The sequence below is a fragment of the Pseudophryne corroboree genome, chromosome 6 (genome assembly GCF_028390025.1).
Source record: "Pseudophryne corroboree isolate aPseCor3 chromosome 6, aPseCor3.hap2, whole genome shotgun sequence".
Taxonomy (NCBI): Eukaryota; Metazoa; Chordata; class Amphibia; order Anura; family Myobatrachidae; genus Pseudophryne; species Pseudophryne corroboree.
In genome coordinates, this window is record NC_086449.1 from 150,927,671 (window position 1) to 150,947,886 (window position 20,216).

The window sequence follows — 20,216 nt, forward strand, 5'->3', positions numbered from 1 at the left end:
CGACATGTACTGTTAATACCAAAGGAGGGCAATACACAGCCTACCGAATGAGAGGAAAACGCTGCTCTACTCTAGGTTGCTACGGGTTGGTCTGGTTCTGAATGGCAACAGTGTTATCAATGTCACTTTTCTAGTAACGACAAGCACAGGATGGTGCCATCAACTATACTACGATCCGCAAATGGCTGTAGCAGAGTATACCAGAGCAGTTGTAGCACAGAGCATAGCAGTGCAGTTGTAGCACAGAGCAGTTGCAGTGCAGAGCACAGCAGTGCAGTTGTAGCACAGATCATAGCAGTTGTAGTGCAGAGTATAGCAGTGCAGTTGTAGAACTGAATATAGCAGTTGTAGCGCAGAGCATAGCAGTGCAGTTGTAGCATAGAACAGTTGTAGTGCAGAGCATAGTAGTGCAGTTGTAGCACACAGCAGTTGCAGTGCAGTTGTAGCATAGAACAGTTGTAGTGCAGTTGTAGCACACAGCAGTTGCAGTGCAGAGCACAGCAGTGCAGTTATAGCACAGACCATAGCAGTTGTAGTGCAGAGTATAGCAGTGCAGCTGTAGAACAGAATATAGCAGTTGTAGCATAGAACAGTTGTAGTGCAGAGCATAGTAGTGCAGTTGTAGCACACAGCCGTTGCAGTGCAGAGCACAGCAGTGCAGTTGTAGCACAGCACTGCTGTAGCACAGACCATAGCAGTTGTAGTGCAGAGTATAGCAGTGCAGCTGTAGAACAGAATATAGCAGTTGTAGCATAGAACAGTTGTAGTGCAGAGCATAGTAGTGCAGTTGTAGCACAGCACCATTGTAGCACAGACCATAGCAGTTATAGCGCAGAGTATAGCAGTGCAGCTGCAGAACAGAACATAGCAGTTGTAGCGCAGAGCATAGTAGTGCAGTTGTAGCTTAGAACAGTTGTAGCGCAGAGCAGCACCATTGGTAAAACTGCAGGATCAGGAGAATGAGAAACTTAAAACTACATTTTATATTAACACAGCGACATCCACCCAGAATTAAATTTTACAATTTCGGTGACTTGCTTGTACCCCTGGCATTAGCAGTTGGGTCAGGGATCAATAGCCCCTACCGGATGTGGGATTTTACCTCTTAGCGATCTCTAAAAATTTGTCGCCACCTTCTAGGAACTCCTTCATCTTGTGCGGAAGTGATGGATTAAAGGCATTCAGGTCAATGATTGTTTGCAAATCCAGCTCCACACCGATCCTCTGACCTGGAAAGAATGAGCTCTGAAACTGGATTAGCCTCATCCTGAGCGGTGGAAGCTGAGAAATACCTCGCCGGGGAAGTGAGCAGACAGTCTTCTTCTGAACTCCTCGCAGGAGACCTCGGGCCCAGCACAACATCAGCCCTACAGGAATGAGACAGACGTAATAAATGTGAAAGTAACAGAATGTATTAGTTTACATTTTGTTTCCTTTGGCTTATTAAAATCATATATCCACAAATTTACAATTCCCTTACACTATGCTCGGTTTGTCAATCCTAGTGCCGCCATTAGGGGAGGGAATGCCAGGACTCTAGTACCGGGCCCAGAGAGAGAGGGGTGCCCACCCATAGCTCCTACCCAGGGACAGATTATTATTCCTCCTACATGTCCGCCTCCCGGGGAGGCAATGCCAGGCAAGAGCAGCACTCCTAGTCTCCTGTGCTTCACTTATGGCCTCTTGCCGGATCTCATCACAACCTGACAGGCTCCTGCAACCCGGAAGTGTGGGCCCGGCAGCGCACAACTCCATACAGCTGTGGGCACCTATATGGAGCCAGGACCCAGAAGTCAGCATGTGCCACCACATCACCCACAGCAGCAGTGGTGCTCCAACGTCAGAGCTCCCCGGTCCTGCATCCCAAGTCAATGGCACCCTTGCACACCCCCAAAGTGAGGATTCTAATGTGCTTTTTTAAATATCCATTTTTCTCCTGCAGGGTCCACAGATTATCCACAGGATAACATTGGGATATAAGGTAGTGTCAGCGAACTGGCAATAATTGATCAAAGCTTTCGGCCTCCCAGAATGCAACGGGCCAGTCTCCTATATCCCCGCCTCCTGGCTCAGGCAATTCAGTTATTTTCCAAAGCTCAAGGCAGGAGCATCATAGATAGACCTAATCAGGCGAGATGAACACATACTAACCTCTGCCCTCTTGTGTGGAAGTGTAAAGATCCTCAAATCAGGTGGTGGGATCCCTGAGGATACTGTGGACTTCTGAGAAATAGTTATCAACGGTAAATTTACAATACCTACTTATTTCTCCTGCAGGGTCCACAGATTATCCACAGGATAACATTGGGATGTTCCAAAGCAATATTAGTCAGAAAATTGCTCCCACCTCCAAGTTTAAGTTCACTACCCAACCCCTAACAGGATTAACGTGAAGATACATAGCCTATATGTTAACGGACAGTCTAAGGAACATATCAATTTTAAAAATGCTTTCAGCAGTTCCTCAGTTTATTTCGTACAAACACCCAAACAAACGTTCCTTGCCTAGCGTATTTAGAGCTATATTCAACTAAACTTGGGCGAACATGTCATCCAGACTGTCACCAATCAACTTAGCGACCCCGAAAACTATGGATTTGACACTAATGTCGGCCATTTTGGACATTTTATTTTTCACCCCTTCTCACCCCCCATGATGGGGGCTGAACATGGAATGAAACGGCATCTGGAGTGTGACTATTCATCTCAGTGATCCCGAAAACTATGGATTTTTACATGTCACCCCCTTCCCACCGCCACCCCTAGGGGTGCTAGGGGTGTCTTACCCCCACAGTATTTTTTTTCCAGATTGTAAGTCATATGTGTACCAAGTTTGGTGTAAATTGCTCCCGGCATATCAGAGTTATGCTGGAACATACATACATATACACACACACACACACACACACACACACACACACACACACACACACACATATATATATTTATTTTCACTTTACATTTTGTCAAGGTAAAGCAAATATTCGTAGTGGTGGTGGACTGGTTTTGGTGAGGGCGACAGCCCTGGTCAATCCTGCCTTATATTTTGTAGCTGCCGCATGCATTACGTCATCAAAAACATCATAATAATAATAATAATAATTTCATAATACATGAAGAATAGAACGTGTTGCTATAGATACAATTTTATTATATCATTCTGTAGTAAATAATATAAGGAATCATTAAAGACCCACAATTAGGTGCAAAAGAACAAAGAAGGTGTTCTCATACATTAATGATTAAGTGAATGAAATCATAACACAATAAACAATATAGGCAATAAAAATCACATGACAACAGGTCAGAGGCTGGTGATTTGGTGCAGTGACAATGTTCCCAGTTAGAGCATCTCTAGTATGGTAAACTAAACATTAGGAACATAGTACAAATGACTGAGTGATTCAAACAAGTTATTTCTCCAAATCAGGGTTACCCGAATCTGCCGCATAAAACACATTCACTGTCGGTGAGGTTGTTACCAAAAGGCTTAGTCAGCTATTACCCAGAAACTATTGAAATGAAACATCAAATTAATTTACCACCTCCCCATGCAATATCAGAGTCACTAGCAGGGGCAGACTGGCCATAGGGATCACCAGGAAGATTCCTTGTAGGCTGCCATAGCTACATGGAATGTTATACCTCTTGTGTTGCCCATGTTGGGCCACTTCTACAACAGTTTATAGGGCCACTTTTAGTTCCCAATCCATCCCTGCTCTCAAACACAACTGCAGCAAAAGACCCAAAAAGGGCACAACTGTGCACAACCAGGCCCTATGAGAAGAGATCCCACCCCCTCAACAGACCCATCCGCCTGTACAGACAGCACCCCTATTAGGACTGCTTCCATAAAATTTCCCGGGCTGGTTTTCCATCCCGATACACCCCTGGTCACTAGCCTCGATTTTCCTGGAGTTTGCCCCAGCTAATGGCAGGAGCTGTATGGGGTGTTGGTGAGAACGAAATTCTTAAAACTAGATAAAAGGGTCATTTATAAAACTGGGCAAGATGAGACGCGATTAACCACTACAGATGGGCGAAATAGGAGTAGGTTGGAAATTGCTGTCCTATATTACAATATGGTACAATAGAACAGAGATTCCAATGGCCAAACAATGAAACCTAGATTTTCCAGACAATAATCCTCTAAACTGCACATATCGTCTAGACTACAGTTTAATGCGGATCTGTTTTGTCCATGATTAAAATACAGGAATGCGTCCATAAAGATAGCAAATAATAACCTCTGTGAAAAAGACATCTAGTCTCTATGACTAGTTTTACCAATGGCTAATCTCCATGAATGTTTACTAGCCACTCTGCACTCATGCCAAAGTACTAACTACTCACAGCCCTACTACTCTGACATACAAGACTGGCAATAGTCACCTAACAGCAATACAGGGCACAGTAACATGGACGCTGCTTCACGGCTCATGACACTGTCAAACTAGCAGTGTATTAACTTTTAATGACTTCACTCTCAACTAGATGTAATATGTTTGTTAAAGAATAATCTACACGCTTAAGATCTTGTATAAGATTAGTAAATGCATGGTATTATAGTTTGTGCAATACTAAGAATTGTGAAGACTGGTGTTCTGTCACAAAGGAATAGTTTTTTTTTTACTTTAAGTCCTAGTCCTGTTTCTAAAAGTTCTGCCCAGAAGCCGCAGCAGCTGGATTGGGAAAAAAATAAAAATAAAAAATAATTATATATATATTGCATTAATGTTTTAATGAGGGGAAAAAATGGAATCCTGCTTTTTATATTAATACTGTGAAACATTGCTATGCATTATAAATTGATCAACTATGTTTTAATGTTACATTAACAATCCAAAGTTATTAGGCTTTGATTTATTTACATCTTTCAATCAAACCAACTTTTTAGTGCTTATTATTGGATTAGGGGAGGAGTTTGTGGAGTCTTAGCTGATGCTAGGCAGATTTAGTACCTCTCTGATGGGATCAGGATCTATATCTCTGTTGTGTGTGTGAATTTACTGTATTGGTTCAGCTGACTCAAATGAAGGCTTTTTGAAAGAAGTCACGACTATAGTCACAACATAATAAAATAACCAGTGTTTTGTTTTTTTGTTTTTATAAAAACATTTGGTTTAAACCAGCCAACCCTGTGCAGTAGAATAAAAACTTGCCAGGGGGCGTGGTCTGGGTGCTGAAGGAGACAGACGTGCCTAGTGTGAGCTCCTGAGCACCATAGCCCAAACTGCATATCCTGCAGCCTTCTGCAACTCCTAAGCCACCCTATTCACACTGCTGCCCTCCTTGCACCCCCAGCTGAGACCCCTGAAGTGCCGCGGAATCGGGGAGCAGTTTTAACCGCTCCCGCGGATTGCGGCCTACGGGGCTAGGAGAAGCCGGGACCTCGAGTTTGGCCTTAGGCCGGAAGCGGCTCCGAGACCCGCTGCACGGGCCGCTGACATCAGCTGGAGCTCCGTCCTTTCCGCGACCGCTAGCCGCCGGCCGCGACTAGAGGCGTCTCCCTGTCCCCGGCCCCGACAGATACATACCCGCCCGGCGGAGACTCATAAACCCGGCAAGAGGGGCAGCGCTAGCAGACGCCCGGCGGCCATATTGGATCCACTACAAATGGGGATGAGGTCCCTAGACTACACTCTGAGGCGCCTAAGTGTGAGGGAAGGTAGGGAGGCCCATGAGGCTTGATGTACCATAAAATTAATAATAGCACTCCCTTCACCCATCCATCAATCCAGCCATCCATCCCTCCACATATCAAATCTGCGTTGGCTGATAACTTGCTTGGCAGCCTGGGGTCACGCAGTTATACCCCCATCGGACCATATCAGATATACTACCACTGCAAGTGGACGAATGGGTCCCTAACCCCGTACATGTTTGCCTGATGCCACCCTAAGACCACGTGGGGGCTTTTGCACGGCGACGACCCTCATGCTTCACAGTGCCGAGGATATGTGAAAGGGTAATTCTACACCGCTTTATTTAAAGACCGATCTCATGGTGAGAGGGATAAAGAAAAAAAAGGCCAAGACCAAGCCGGACGCGATACCGCTCCCTGCGAACCGACGCTCATCAGATTTGCGCCAATTCCTAACTTCCCCAACCTCATCCCCCGCTGCCTCTTCTACTGTCCCGACCTCCCCGAGTTTACACGATCCGGTGGACAACATGGCCTCTCCTGGGACTCCGGTGCCCCCACAGGCCCTCTCTCTGTCAGCGGAGATAAGCGAAATATTGTCTCATGTACGGACACTTCCTACGAAACAAGATTTCTCAGCCTTGGAGACTCGCCTACTTTCCACCATTACTCAGGAGGTGACAGCGCTCCGACAAGATATGTCTCAAATCGCGACAAGAGTTGATGTCCTGGAACGCCATGAATCGTCTACAGTGGACTCTGATCAAATTTCGGGAAGTGCTATTTCACCAACGGGATGATATCTCCTTCCTAAAATCACGCATTGAGGACATGGATAATCGCGGCCGGCGAAATAATATTAGAGTCAGGGGCCTGCCTGAGAGCGTCCAGCAAACAGACCTTGTAGCCGCGTTATCGAAGATATTTGGGGAACTTATTGACCTGGATCCGAACAAGGACATTATATTCGATAGAGCTCACAGAGCCCTCCGTCCTCGAGGCTTACCCTCCGACAGACCACGGGACGTGATTTGTAGGCTCCATTATTATGCCCAAAAAGAGGAAATAATGAGGTCGGCCCGTCAACTGGTCAGCATTGACTTTCAAGGCGACAAGATTCAGATATTTCCCGACCTTGCCTGGTCGACCTTACAACAACGTCGCGCCTTGAAACCTCTTACAGACTCTCTCAGGAAACTCGAGCTGAAATACAGATGGGGCTTTCCTTTCTCCCTCCAGGTCTCTCATGGCGGCAAAATCGCAAGTCTCTCTAGACCGTCGGACTTACAGGCTTTCTTCACGATCCTGGGAATCCCTCCGGTTCCGGTGCCAGACTGGGACGCCTTTCACCACCTTCCAGACCTGCCTGTTGTACTCCCTCCAGACGACGCGTGGCAGCAAGTTCGTTCCCCACGGATGCGGGGATCCACTCCTGGCCCACGTCCTTCGAAGCCTCCCTGAATGAGAAGCCTCGTCCCGAGTGGACGTAAATTTGCCTGTTACTTATGTTATTCATTGAGTCTTTTTCTCTCTTAATAGTGCTATGTGTTGCTCACGAGTGAGATCGTTTTTTTGTTTTTTGTTTTTATAGATGGATAATAGTGTGCAGATGCTATAGTTTCATTGACCCCGGTTTGATAATTTGAGGATTGCCTGTACACTCTTATACAAATTGATATATATATATCTATATCTATATACTTTTATTTTTCATGTTCCACATGTGCCTAGTGCACACCTCGGTAATACTGTATATTAATCTAGTTTCTATCTTGGGTGTGGTCGCTGTCCTGAGCCCCCCGCAAGACCCCACTATGCTGCATCCCCTGTTTCTTTGGATCGGGAGTCGGCAGGATTCCGCTCCTGTCCTTTTTGCAGCAGTTCTTTTTGTAGTACCACCGCTTCTGTTTAATATCAAAGTATTTTTTGTCGGGGATTCCCACGCCACAGCTTTCTTTTTCTCTTTCCTTGCTTTTCCTTCTTTCCTATCTCCCCCCTCTGCTATTCTTCCCTCACCTTTCCCAGAGTCTGCCGAAGAGAAGACTAATGTGAAGCGATTAGATCAGTCTGATAATGGGGGTGAATGATCTACACGTAACTACCCTTAACGTTAAAGAGCTGAATGTTCCTGAAAAAAGGTCTAAACTTCTCAAATGGCTTAGAGATGAGAAAATCAACGTTGCTTTTATTCAGGAAACACACTTCAAGATAGGACATGTGCCGTCCCTAAAATGTCACTATTACCCGCACGTTTTCCTGTCTAACAATTCTGCTGGCAAGACACTAGGCGTAGCCATATTGCTTGCGCGCCACCTGCCTGTCCTCAATGTTGCCTCCCACAAAATAGCTGAGGGTAGGGGGTTGCTGGTGAAATGCGACATATACGGCCAACGTTTCTCTTTTTTAAATATATATGCCCCTAACGCTAAACAACCTTCCTTTATATCCTCAGTTCTAGAAGACGCGGAACCTCTTTTGGAAGGGGTGGTCGTGATGGGAGGTGATCTGAATTGGACCCTGGATCCCCGCCAGGACAATTCTAAAAAGATTTCCTACAGGTCGGAGGGGGAGCATAGGGGGATGAGACGTGCCCTGCTCGACCACCAGCTGATCGACACATGGAGATTGACACACCCTTCTGATATAGATTACACCTATTTCTCACACCCACACCAGACTTATTCCAGGATTGATTACTTATTTTTGAGTCACCGACACTTGCACCTTCTGTCTGATGCCTCTATAGGACAGATTGTATGGTCCGATCATGCCCCAGTTAACCTCACCCTACGCTTACCTCCCAGCGCACATCGCCAATGGTCCTGGCGTTTTAACGACACTTTCCTGCAAGACGCAGACTGTAAGTCCCGAATTGACAACGCTTTGGACTCTTACATTAGTACCAACGACTTAGATGACATTTCCAAAGTCTCAGTATGGGAAGCTCATAAATGTGTCATCAGGGGGGTTTGTGTTCAAATAGGATCCTTCCGCAAAAAGCAGAGAGAGAAACTCCGAGAGGATTTACTGTCCAAGATACAATCTCTCGAGCTTCTACATAAAAAATCCCAAACCCCACAACACTACGCCGATCTCGAAACTGCTAGGGCGGCTCTGAATAAGTTACTCTCCGATAGAGTCAAGTTTTCTTATCGGAAGTGCCGTAGCAGATACTATCAATGGGGCAATAAGCCTGGAAAACTATTGGCCAAAGCACTTAGAGAACAACGTGCTCTTACTTTTATTCATACAATTAAAAACGATCATGGCCAACCCCAACACCAGACACCCCACATAGCCAGGGCCTTCAGGACATATTACTCCACTCTGTATAACCTCTCCGGCCCAACCGGAAGAATTGACAGGCCGTCCCATCAAAAAGCCATAGCTGACTACTTACGATCCTTACATTTCCCCACATTAACCACAACAGAAGTAGAAGATCTAGATGCCCCGTTTTCTACTGAGGAGGTTCAGCAAGTTATTGAATCCTCTCCTAATGGCAAGAGTCCCGGCCCCGATGGATATACTATTGCCTATTACAAAGCTTTTAAAGAGAAATTAATTCCTATACTCACAAGAGCCTTTAACACCATATCAGATCAATCGCCCTTCTCCCCACAATCTCTCGAAGCCCATATTGCAGTTCTACCCAAAGAGGGTAAGGATCCCAGTCTTTGCTCCAGTTACCGGCCAATCTCATTATTAAATATAGATATAAAACTTTTTGCTAAATTGATTGCAAATCGCCTTAAACTATTGTTGCCTGGCTTGATACATGGAGATCAAGTTGGATTTGTTTTAGGCCGAGAAGCTAGGGACAATACTTCTAAAGTGCTCAGCATGGTTCACTATGCCGGCCAGCTTTCATCCCCATCAATCCTATTGTCGACTGATGCAGAAAAAGCTTTTGACAGAGTGGACTGGGATTTTTTGACCGGTATGTTGAGGCATCTGGGACTTGGTAATGTCTGTCTTCACAGAATCCTATCCCTCTATGCCTCCCCGTCCGCCAAAATTAGGCTTAATGGCTCCCTTTCTGACCCCTTTCCAATTTTCAACGGTACGCGACAGGGATGCCCGCTATCCCCATTGCTCTTCGTCCTTTGCATGGAAACATTAGCCCGAAGTATTAGGGCTAACCCAAGTATTTCGGGCCTGTTGGTAAGGGGGACCGAATACAAACTGGCATTATATGCCAATGATCTACTCGCAATAATCACGAACCCGGTCACCTCTTTACCAAACTTAATGGCAGAGTTTGAGAAGTGTGGAGCCCTCTCTAACTTCAAAATAAATTATTCCAAATCTATTGCCATGAATTTAACTACTCCTCCTGCTATAGTAGAAAGCCTGAAACAAGCCTTCCCCTTCACCTGGCATGATCACAAATTAAAATATTTGGGGGTGTTACTGACCAACGATTTATGCAAAGTGTTCTCCCTAAACTTTAAACCCTTATTGACTAGGCTTCGCCTAGACTTCCTGAAATGGAAGAAATTAAGACTGTCCTGGTTTGGGAGGATCAATGTAGTTAAAATGAATGCCCTCCCTAGGATTTTATTCTTTCTCCAGACCCTTCCGATACACATCCCCCTGCTCTGGCTTCGTGACGTCCAGAGGCTTATCCGTACATTTGTATGGGGTAAAAATACACCCAGGTTTAAACACGACATTTTGTTCAGGAGAAAACATCAAGGGGGGCAACAACTCCCACACATCCCTAACTACTACCACGCGGTACACCTGAATAGGATTCTGGAATGGACGCGTGCCAAAGACCGCAAACAATGGGTCCTCCTAGAGGAGGGCTGTCTCCCACATTATATTGAAATTGCACCTTGGCTCCCTACCCTCCCGAAGGTATCACACCCCACGGTCTCTCCCACGCTTAAATTATGGGCTACGCTGAGATCCCAGAGTCACATATCCTCCAAATGGTCCCCCCTAACCTCCTTTCTCTATAACTCCGAATTTGCCCCTGGCTTCCAAGGGACTGCTTTCGCCCCATGGGCAGAAGCCGGGATCTTTAGAGTCGGTCAGCTGGTGAGCTCGGGTAGGGTGCGCTCCTTTTCAGATGTCCAATCCTCTTGGAACCTACACAGTGCTGAGTTTTGGAGGTTCCTGCAGGTCCACCATTTCATATCATCTCCTAAGAACTTCTCTGACGTAACTAGGGACCTCACCGGGTTTGAGAAACTATGCACCTCCCCCAATTCACCCAGGCATACTATTTCACAAATCTACACGATGATTATGGAAAACTTTTTCCCACAACCTCCTACCTTCCTGGGAGAAGGAATTGTCAGGGCTACCTACACAGATTAACTGGGATTCTGTGTTTAAGAACGCTCAGGCGAGTTCTTTATGCATCTCGACATTAGAGACCCTTTATAAACTTATATATAGGTGGTATAGGACCCCTCGTGTTCTTAATAAAATGTTCCCCTCCCTTTCGAATCTATGTTGGAGATGCAAAAATGCCCCAGGGAGTTTTATACATATTTGGTGGGATTGCCCTCTTATAACTCCATTCTGGGCAGGAGTATTTAAATGCACCGAACAGATATTGGGAGATGAGATTCCGAAAGACCCAGATTTCTGGCTCCTTAATCACACCCCCGCAGGGTCACACTCCTACAAATATTCCCTGTTAAGACACCTTAGCAACGCAGCTAAAGCGGTGGTTCCAATCCTTTGGAGATCCACCTCCCCACCCTCGATTAAAATGTGGTTCACAAAGATTGATCACTTTTTAGACATGGAAGACCTTATCTCCTTCTCATCTGGGAAAACAGTTGACTTCATAGCTATCTGGTTTCCCTGGTATGACTTTAAGGACACACCGCTGTATCGGTCCTATATTACGACATAACCCCCTTCATATCTATAAACATGCTCATACTCATACTTGTATCATTATTCATATCCATACTCATATTCCGACAATGTTGTCTCTATAATATGGTCCAGACTCATAATTGGTGGGGGAGGCCCCTCCGTTCCCCAATTGGTCTGCCCTTACTGTGCAGACTCTTACACCTGACTCTGCCCACCCTAATTTTCCCTTACTTCTCCTCTCTTCCTCTTCTCTTCTCTCTCTTGATTCTCTTTCCCATCCATCAATGCTGTTTTGATAATATGTTTTCTTTTATAAGTTTTAATGTTGTCAGTAATGCAGACAGATATTTTTCTACTAAGGGCGCTTTATGTGTAGTGTACTGACGAATATATGTCACGCGATATTTTTGTATGCCCTCCTTTTGTTTTTGAAAATATTTCTGTAATGTTCTGACTGCTGCTTTAACTAATAAAAACAGTTTATACAAAAAAACTTGCCAGGATATTAAGTTCAGATATAGGGTGGGATGTAAAAAAGTCAGAGCTCGGCAGTCGTGCGGGATACCCGCCGAACCCGGACGTTTTTTTTTTAAAGGGGCAATCATGTACAAGGCATGGCTTAGCTTTGTACATGTTTTCCCCTTTAAAAACACGTCCGACTTTGGCCAGCATCCTGCACGGCTGCCGAACTCGGGCTTCATTACATCCCGCTCCCCAAAATATGCACAGCATGGATGAAAACATTTTAAATATTGCCCTGGGACACTTTGATACTGAGCCAGTGCACGTACTCTGGTATGTCCTGCGCATGCGTGCAGGCCGCAATGCGCAGGTGCATCGATGCCTGCAGCGACGTATTGGACGAAGAAAGCGTTCACAACGGCGAATGCTAGAAGATTGACAGGAAGAGGCCGGCCAGGGGTGTCAACTCACCGTTTGGAAGGCGTGTCCGGGTGAATGCAGGCATGTCCAGCCGTTTCCAGGGAGGGTTCCTGACGTCAGCTTCGGACAAGTTCATTGCAGCGGGTAAGTCCTGAGCTGTGCGGAAACTACACAAAGCGTGCGCAGCCCTGCACAGCGAATCACCCCTTCCCTGTAGGCGGCGACTACCTGATCACAGCAGTGCTAAAAGTAGCCTGCCAGCGATCAGGTCGGAATGAGGGCCATTCACTTGGGGGTTTATTTGCGAAGCGTCGGATTACAAATCCCGGTGCTTCTGATCATGTTTGTGCACAAAATATAACAAGGCAATGATATTAGCATGTTTTGCCAGTAAAATCGTTGCCCTTTTACTTTTCGGGCATAAACACAAATAGGAAGCGTGGGGCTTTAGAGCCCGACATTTCATAAATAAACCCCTTGGTGTACCATCGAGTACTAGATTCACTGAGTTATTGATATGTTACAATTACACACATACAGGGGTATATTCAATAAGAGTCGGATCCTTTCCGACAAACACTGTTCAATAAGCAGCCAAATCAGACTGTCGGATTTGGCCGTTGCTGATGCTGCTGATCACCCCGGTCCCCTCCATGCTGTCACGCAGCCCAGTGCTGGCCGGGCGTCCTCTTATCCCCAGCGCTGCTGCTGCACAGCCATATGGGTGGGAGTGGGGTCTCCTGGTAAGTAGCCGGTGCATCGCTGCAGCCATCACGTTACACCCCGAGCATCAGTAATGTTCCAGCGGTACAGTACCTAGTGCGGCCCCGATGTGATGACCCGCAGCGGGTCACATTGCAGCTCCGGCAGCGGCTGTGTACAGTCCTCTCGCTAATGCAGATCCGTCCATGAGCAGGAGCAGGATCCCATACAGCTGGGAGGAGGAAGAGAGAAACTGCAACTCCCAGCACACCCCGCAGCAGCCGCCAGCCTGCTTCAGCCGGGCGAATCTTTATTCCACCCTGACACACGCCGTGTGCGTGATGTGCATCTGCTATATACCAAACCCGACAGATTTGGCCCGTTCCCGACAATGGTAATCCGACTTTTTTAAAGTCGGATTCACATGGTCGTAAACGGGGCTAAAACCTGTTGGGTTTGGCCGCGCTTCCGACAATACACGCAGCTCGGCGGCTGTAAAAAAAAAAAAAGGCCACCTACTGAATAGGTTGGAACCCCTTCCGACCACAATCGGTCGGAAACTGGCGTTTTTCCGACAAGACGGCTGTTTCCGACTCTTATTGAATATACCCCACAGTATGGAGAGTTTCTCCATTATATGCCACCATAAAGAGAGGGGTCCATCCCCAGGACTTTATTAGACACCAGACAACATTGCACGGATCTCTAGCTTCACTAGAAATGCAGCTGCCATCTACTGGCATTGAAGACCTGCACCAGGGATACTGAAAGGTATCCATTCACATAGTCGACAGTTAACCATGTCGATACCACAATGTCAACAATATAATGTTGACATGTTACAGCATGTAGACAGGCACCATGCCTAATAATTACACGTTCACAATGTCGACCATCTGAAATCTCAAAAATAGGATTTTGGTACTTACCAGGTAAATCCTTTTCTTTGAATCCATAGGGGGCACTGGAGTACTCTTGGGATATGGACGGCTTCCACCGGAAGAAGGCACTGAATAAATTAATTTTTGAGACTACTCCTCCCCTCCATATCCTCGAGCACTTCAGTGTTTTTTACTGAGCCGAACAGGATCGATAGAGAGATTGACCAAAGGAGAATTACATATAATCTCACGGACAACAATAAAGTTGACACAAAACGTAACAGACAACTAAACAGTTGACACCATAACTGATTAACCCTTGTTAAATTTAAACCAGTCGTGAAAGTGTGTTACCATAAGAACCACTGAACTTCCTAAAACAGGTAAACTGCTCTGGGTGGGCGTCCAGTGCCCCCTATGGATTCAAAGAAAAGGATTTACCTGGTAAGTACCAAAATCCTATTTTCTTTATCATCCACTAGGGGTCACTGGAGTACTCTTGGGATGTACCAAAGTTTCCTCCGTGGTGGGAGAGCTGTTTGGCACTTGTAACACTAAACGGCCAAAGCTAGATGCTGATGCCGCGAAAGTATCAAACTTGTAAAAGCGCACAAACGTGTGCACTGAAGACCAAGTAGCCGCACGGCAAAGCTGTGTCGTAGAAGCCCCACGACTCGCTGCCCATGACGTTCCCACAGAACGTGTGGAATGAGCTGTTACTGAAGTAGGTGGCTGTAACCTAGCATAAAGGTAAGCCTGACGTATGGTCAGTTTGATCCATCTGGATAAGGTTTGCCTAGAGGCTGGCCAACCCCTCTTAGCCGCATCATAGAGAACAAACAACGTATCCGTTTTACGCACAGTAGACGTTCGGGATACATAGATGCGCAATGCGCGAACCACATCCAACGTTCCAGAATCTCCTGTTAACACAGGAACTACTATTGGTTGATTGATGTGAAAAGACGACACTACCTTTGGTAGAAAAGCGGGATTCGTCCGAAGTTCCGCTCTGTCATCATGAAAAACTAAATACGGTGACTTGCACGACAAGGCACCCAGATCTGAAACACGCCTAGCCGAAGCTAAGGCTAAAAGAAAAATCGTTTTCCAAGTGAGAAATTTAATATCCACTTGTCGTAAAGGTTCAAAGTAATCGGACTGTAAGAAATCTAAAACCAGATTCAAGTCCCATGGTGCTGTAGGTGGAATGAAAGGAGGCTGTATCCTCTTTACACCCTGTAAAAACGTATGTATTGACGGCAACGAGGCCAATTTCCTTTGAAAGAAAATTGACAACGCAGATACCTGCACCTTTAGTGTGGAAAGACGTAGTCCTCCATCTAACCCCATCTGTAAAAATAACAAAAGACGGGATAAATTAAAAGATGATGTCGGAAATTTCCGAGCTTCACACCAACTTATATAAGTACGCCAGATTCTGTAATAATGAGCTGCCGTAACCGGCTTCCTAGCTCGTACCATGGTTGGTATAACAGACTCAGGAATGCCCTCTCTTCTTAAGATGGCCTTTTCAACAGCCACCCCGTCAAACGCAGCCGCGCTAAATCGGGGTAAAGGAACGGACCCTGTTGTAACAGGTCCGGACGTAGTGGGAGTGGCCACGGATCGTCTGCGAGTAACCCGAGGAGATCCGAGAACCAAGCCCTCCGAGGCCAATGAGGCGCTATTAGTATGACTGTGACGGACCCTCTCTTGATCCGTTTTAGCAACAGCGGGAGCAGCGGAAACGGTGGAAACAGATACACAAGGCTGTACGGCCACGTGGCTGTGAGAGCATCCACCGCCACTGCCCCTGGATCTCTTGTTCTGGACACATATCGTGACACCTGATGATTGTGGCGGGATGCCATCAGATCCACCTGAGGGTACCCCCACTTCTGGATCAACATCTGAAATACTTCTGGATTTAATGCCCACTCTCCTGGATGAAAATCCCGACGACTGAGAAAATCTGCCTCCCAGTTGTCCACTCCCGGAATGAACACTGCCGACAATATCACCTGGTGATATTCGGCCCATCTGAGGATCCGAGCTACTTCCCGCATTGCCATGCGGCTTCTCGTTCCTCCTTGTTTGTTTATGTATGCGACTGCCGTCGCATTGTCTGACTGCACCTGAACAGTCTGAAAACGAAACATGTACACTGCTTGTCTTAGAGCATTGTAAATCGCCCTGAGTTCCAGAACATTTATGGATAGCGATCTTTCGTGATTTGCCCAGAGGCCCTGGAGCCGATGACTCTGAACTACAGCTCCCCAACCTCTGAGACTTGCGTCTGTTGTCAGAATTATCCAATTCACGACGCCGAATCGTCTCCCTGCAGATAGATTGTGTATTTTTAACCACCAGAGAAGAGACACCCTGACTTGTGGCGACAATCTCACCCTGTGGTGCAACTGCAGATGTGATCCCGACCATTGCGCTAACACCTCCAGTTGAAACGGACGTGAGTGAAACCTTCCGAACTGAAGTGCTTCGAAAGCCGCCACCATTGTGCCTAAAAGGCGAATGCACAAATGTACTGAGACTGTGCGTGGCTTGAGCACTAATTGCACCAGATGACGAATGACCTGTACTTTCTGTTGTGGCAGGTAAACCTTTTGTTTTACTGTATCGAGAATCATCCCTAGGAATTGAAGTCGCTGACACGGAATTAGATGTGATTTCTTTAAACTGACTATCCAACCGTGCTGAACTAGTACATTGTACGTTAGCAAAGCATGCTGGAGAAGCAATTGTTGAGACGGAGCCTTTATGAGTAGATCGTCCAAATACGGAACAATTATTACCCCTAGGGACCTGAGATGAGCTATCATCACGGACATTACCTTGGTGAATACCCGAGGCGCTGATGAGAGGCCAAACGGGAGAGCCTGAAACTGGTAATGGTCTCGCCTTATCGCAAACCTTAAGAAACTCTGGTGAGGTGGCCAAATCGGAATGTGTAAGTACGCATCCTTGAGATCCAGTGCAATCATGAATTCCTGCGGCTCTAACCCTGCAATTACTGACCTGAGAGATTCCATCTTGAATCTGTGGTAAGTGACGTAATGATTGAGACCTTTTAGGTTCAATATTGGCCTGACTGAGCCATCTGGTTTTGGTACCAGAAACAGACTGGAATAATAACCCTGCCCCTGTTCCTGCACGGGGACCGGAATTACAACTGCAGCATTCAGCAGAGACTGAATGGCAACCTGCAGAACTGCTTTCTTGTCGTCCGACACAGGCAGTCCTGTCGTGAAAAATCTTCCTGTCGGAAGATAATCGAACTCTATTTTGTAACCCTCTAATACTAACTTGCGGATCCACCCATCTGTGGACGTCTGCAGCCACGCCCCCTGAAAGCTCTGAAGGCGTGCTCCCACAATTGGAGATCCGAGATGGGCTGGGAGCCCGTCATGCCACTGGTTTGTTAGTGGTCTTAGTGTCTTGACGACGTGCATTGGATTGTCGAGCACTACGTCCCCGACCTCTTCTACCAGGCGTGACTGCTCCTGTGCCCTGCCCACGAAAGGGCTGAGTTCTAAAGGATTTGAACGCCGGACCAGAATATTTCCGTTTAGGTATAGTTGTAGGCGATGGAAGAAACACAGACTTTCCTCCAGTAGCCTCAGAAATCCATTTGTCCAATTCAGGACCGAAAAGCTTCTCGCCATCATAAGGCAATGCCTCTATACCTTTTTTAACCTCCGTCTCCGCCTGCCAAGAACGCAGCCAAAGTGCTCGTCGTACTATGACTAGCGATGAGGACAGGCGAGAAGTAAGCTGACAGACGTCAGTAGAAGCTGTACATAGATATTCAGCAGCTTCCCAGATTTGATCCGCGAGAAGTATAAGATGGTCATCTTGCAGAGCCGACTTGAGCTCTTTTATCCATACCATTAAAGCTTTAGTAACCCAAATGCCAACCAACCCAGGTCTCAGCAGCACTCCAGCTGCTGTATACATGGACCTTAGCATAGCCTCTATTTTACGATCTGCAGGGTCTTTAAGCGTAGTAGCAGTTGGTACTGGTATGGTTAACTTCCTTGTAAGTTTGGATACGGATGAATCCACCAATGGTGGGTTCTCCCAAGTAGCTGTCATGGACTCTGGAAACGGGTAACTCGATTTAAATCTACGAGGAATAGAAAACCGTTTATCCGGATTTTTCCGTGATTCCAGTAACATTTTATTAAGAGATTCCGAAATAGGGAAACACATCGGAGATCTCTGTCGTTTAGTAAAAACTACCTCATCATTCGTCAGGGGCTCCTCAGTTTCCGTAAACTCCAGCGACTGACGTACTGCTCTGATGAGATTGTCAATACCTGGGCTGTCAAAATCGTCACTATCTGACTGTTGCCCTATTTCGCCCTCCTCATACTCCTGTTCAGTGAGGTCTAGTGTCCCAGAGACTGGAGAATTATTAGGAAAAGGAAATTTATCTTTTCCACTCAAGGTGGGCCTCTGACCAGATTGAGACTCTGGTAACTCAAATGGTCTCATTTTAAACTCAGATCTTGCCGCCTCTCTTTCTTCACGAGAGGCGGCCAGCTCTGATTGTAAACCAACTAATACATCTGCAAGTAAAGCCCATGGAGGGTCCAGAGATGGTGGTTTTACTTCTGAAATCGTATTTATGGCTGTATTAACAACACATGCTGTACATGTGGTGGATCCATCAGGCAACACACTCTTACAGACATGACATGAAAAATGTTTCTTAGATTTTGCTGGTGTCTTACTCATTATAAAAGACAGACAATACAAACTACACACAGACAGACTGCACGACTCAGTAATAACACCAAAGTTCCTGGTATATATCAGGCAAGTGCAGTGCCTGCCAGCAATAAGAAAACTGACCCCAAAATTCCCCTAGTACCACTCTTAGCCGAGATGTAATAAAGGAAACCTGGAACAGACAGGAGAACATTAACATATTAAGCATGCCAAATACTGCCAATGTCTCCCCCCCCCCACTCCCACGACCTCCGTGTACAGCACCGGGTCGGGGCCTGTGGAAGTCTGCATAGGGCCGTGTGAGCGGCCTGTACCTGTAGGCCCAGGCAGCGGGAACTCCTCGGCTGCTGCGGGCGGATAGCGGAAGCAGCGAGCGTGCTGCATAGAGCCCTGGAGCGGCCTATGCACACGCGCTCCCGCCCGCCACACACATTTTGCGGAGTGTCTGTGTAGCCAGGCAGCGCTGCTGCGGCGCCGGGGAGCAGCGGTCTGGTATTTAAGATGCTGGGAGCGGAGAGTGAGAGCGCGCCGCATGGAGCCGTGACGCGGCCCATGCACACGCGCTCCGGGCAGCGGTGAGTACCCAATACAATCCCCAACAGTGGAGCGGCAGCAAGAGCTGACCGCCCCTAACATACCTGGACCGTGACCAAAGTCTATGACGGGGCTTCTCATCCAAGCTCCGTCCAGCTTTTTGCAGGCAGCCTGCAGGTGGAGTGAGGGAGCTCTTTACAGAGAGGTCCGACACTCACAGCTGTTCTCAGCCGCTTCCACTGTCCCTGACCCACGCCTGTTAGAAGGGGGGAAAGGACGTGGAAATCCTTGAAAAGAAGAAAAACTTAGGAACTAAAAAAAAAATTCCAATACTTCGTGGACGAGCTCCACTATGCCTTCTAACTGTGTCGAGCACAGAAAAAACACTGAAGTGCTCGAGGATATGGAGGGGAGGAGTAGTCTCAAAAATTAATTTATTCAGTGCCTTCTTCCGGTGGAAGCCGTCCATATCCCAAGAGTACTCCAGTGACCCCTAGTGGATGATAAAGAAATTTAGGTTAGGGTTAGGTGCTGCCAGGAGGGTTAGGCATAGGCACTAGGGGGAGAGATAGGGGAATAATACTTACCGGAAGTCACATGACCACCGGTACCTTAGAGCTACGCTGTAGCCACTGCTGCATAAGATACCAGGACTTTAGGTTGACATTTTAGAATTTAATCTGTATAGATGAATGTCGGCATACTGACATTTCAACCACATTGACATTCGCATGTCGACATGAGAACTGTTGATCTAACATACTACACTACCGGGGAACACACTGGTATATGACAGCTAACCAGGGGATCTGCACACTGCTAGATGAGAGCAAGTCTGAGTAGGTATCTGTGTGCGGGCAGTACCAGCCAGCGCCAGACTGGCAGCTTGCTCTCTCTTAGAAAGTTTCATCACTTGCTACTTTGGGAGTCTCTTTGGCTTTCCTGGAGAGTCGGCTGGCATGCCCAGGACAGATTGTGAG

General features: G+C 46.7%; 1 protein-coding gene across 4 annotated transcripts in view; it reads right to left on the reverse strand.

Moving 5' to 3' along the window:
• Nucleotides 1-20,216, reverse strand: part of LOC134936784 (fumarylacetoacetate hydrolase domain-containing protein 2) — an 85,695-nt gene that overhangs the window by 41,952 nt on the left and 23,527 nt on the right. For all 4 annotated transcript variants that reach the window (XM_063932040.1, XM_063932039.1, XM_063932041.1 and 1 more), the window contains exon 2: nucleotides 1,103-1,367. In XM_063932040.1, coding sequence (XP_063788110.1) covers nucleotides 1,103-1,362 — 260 coding nt within the window. In that variant the 5' untranslated portion in view covers nucleotides 1,363-1,367. The remainder of the gene's footprint in view (nucleotides 1-1,102; nucleotides 1,368-20,216) is intronic.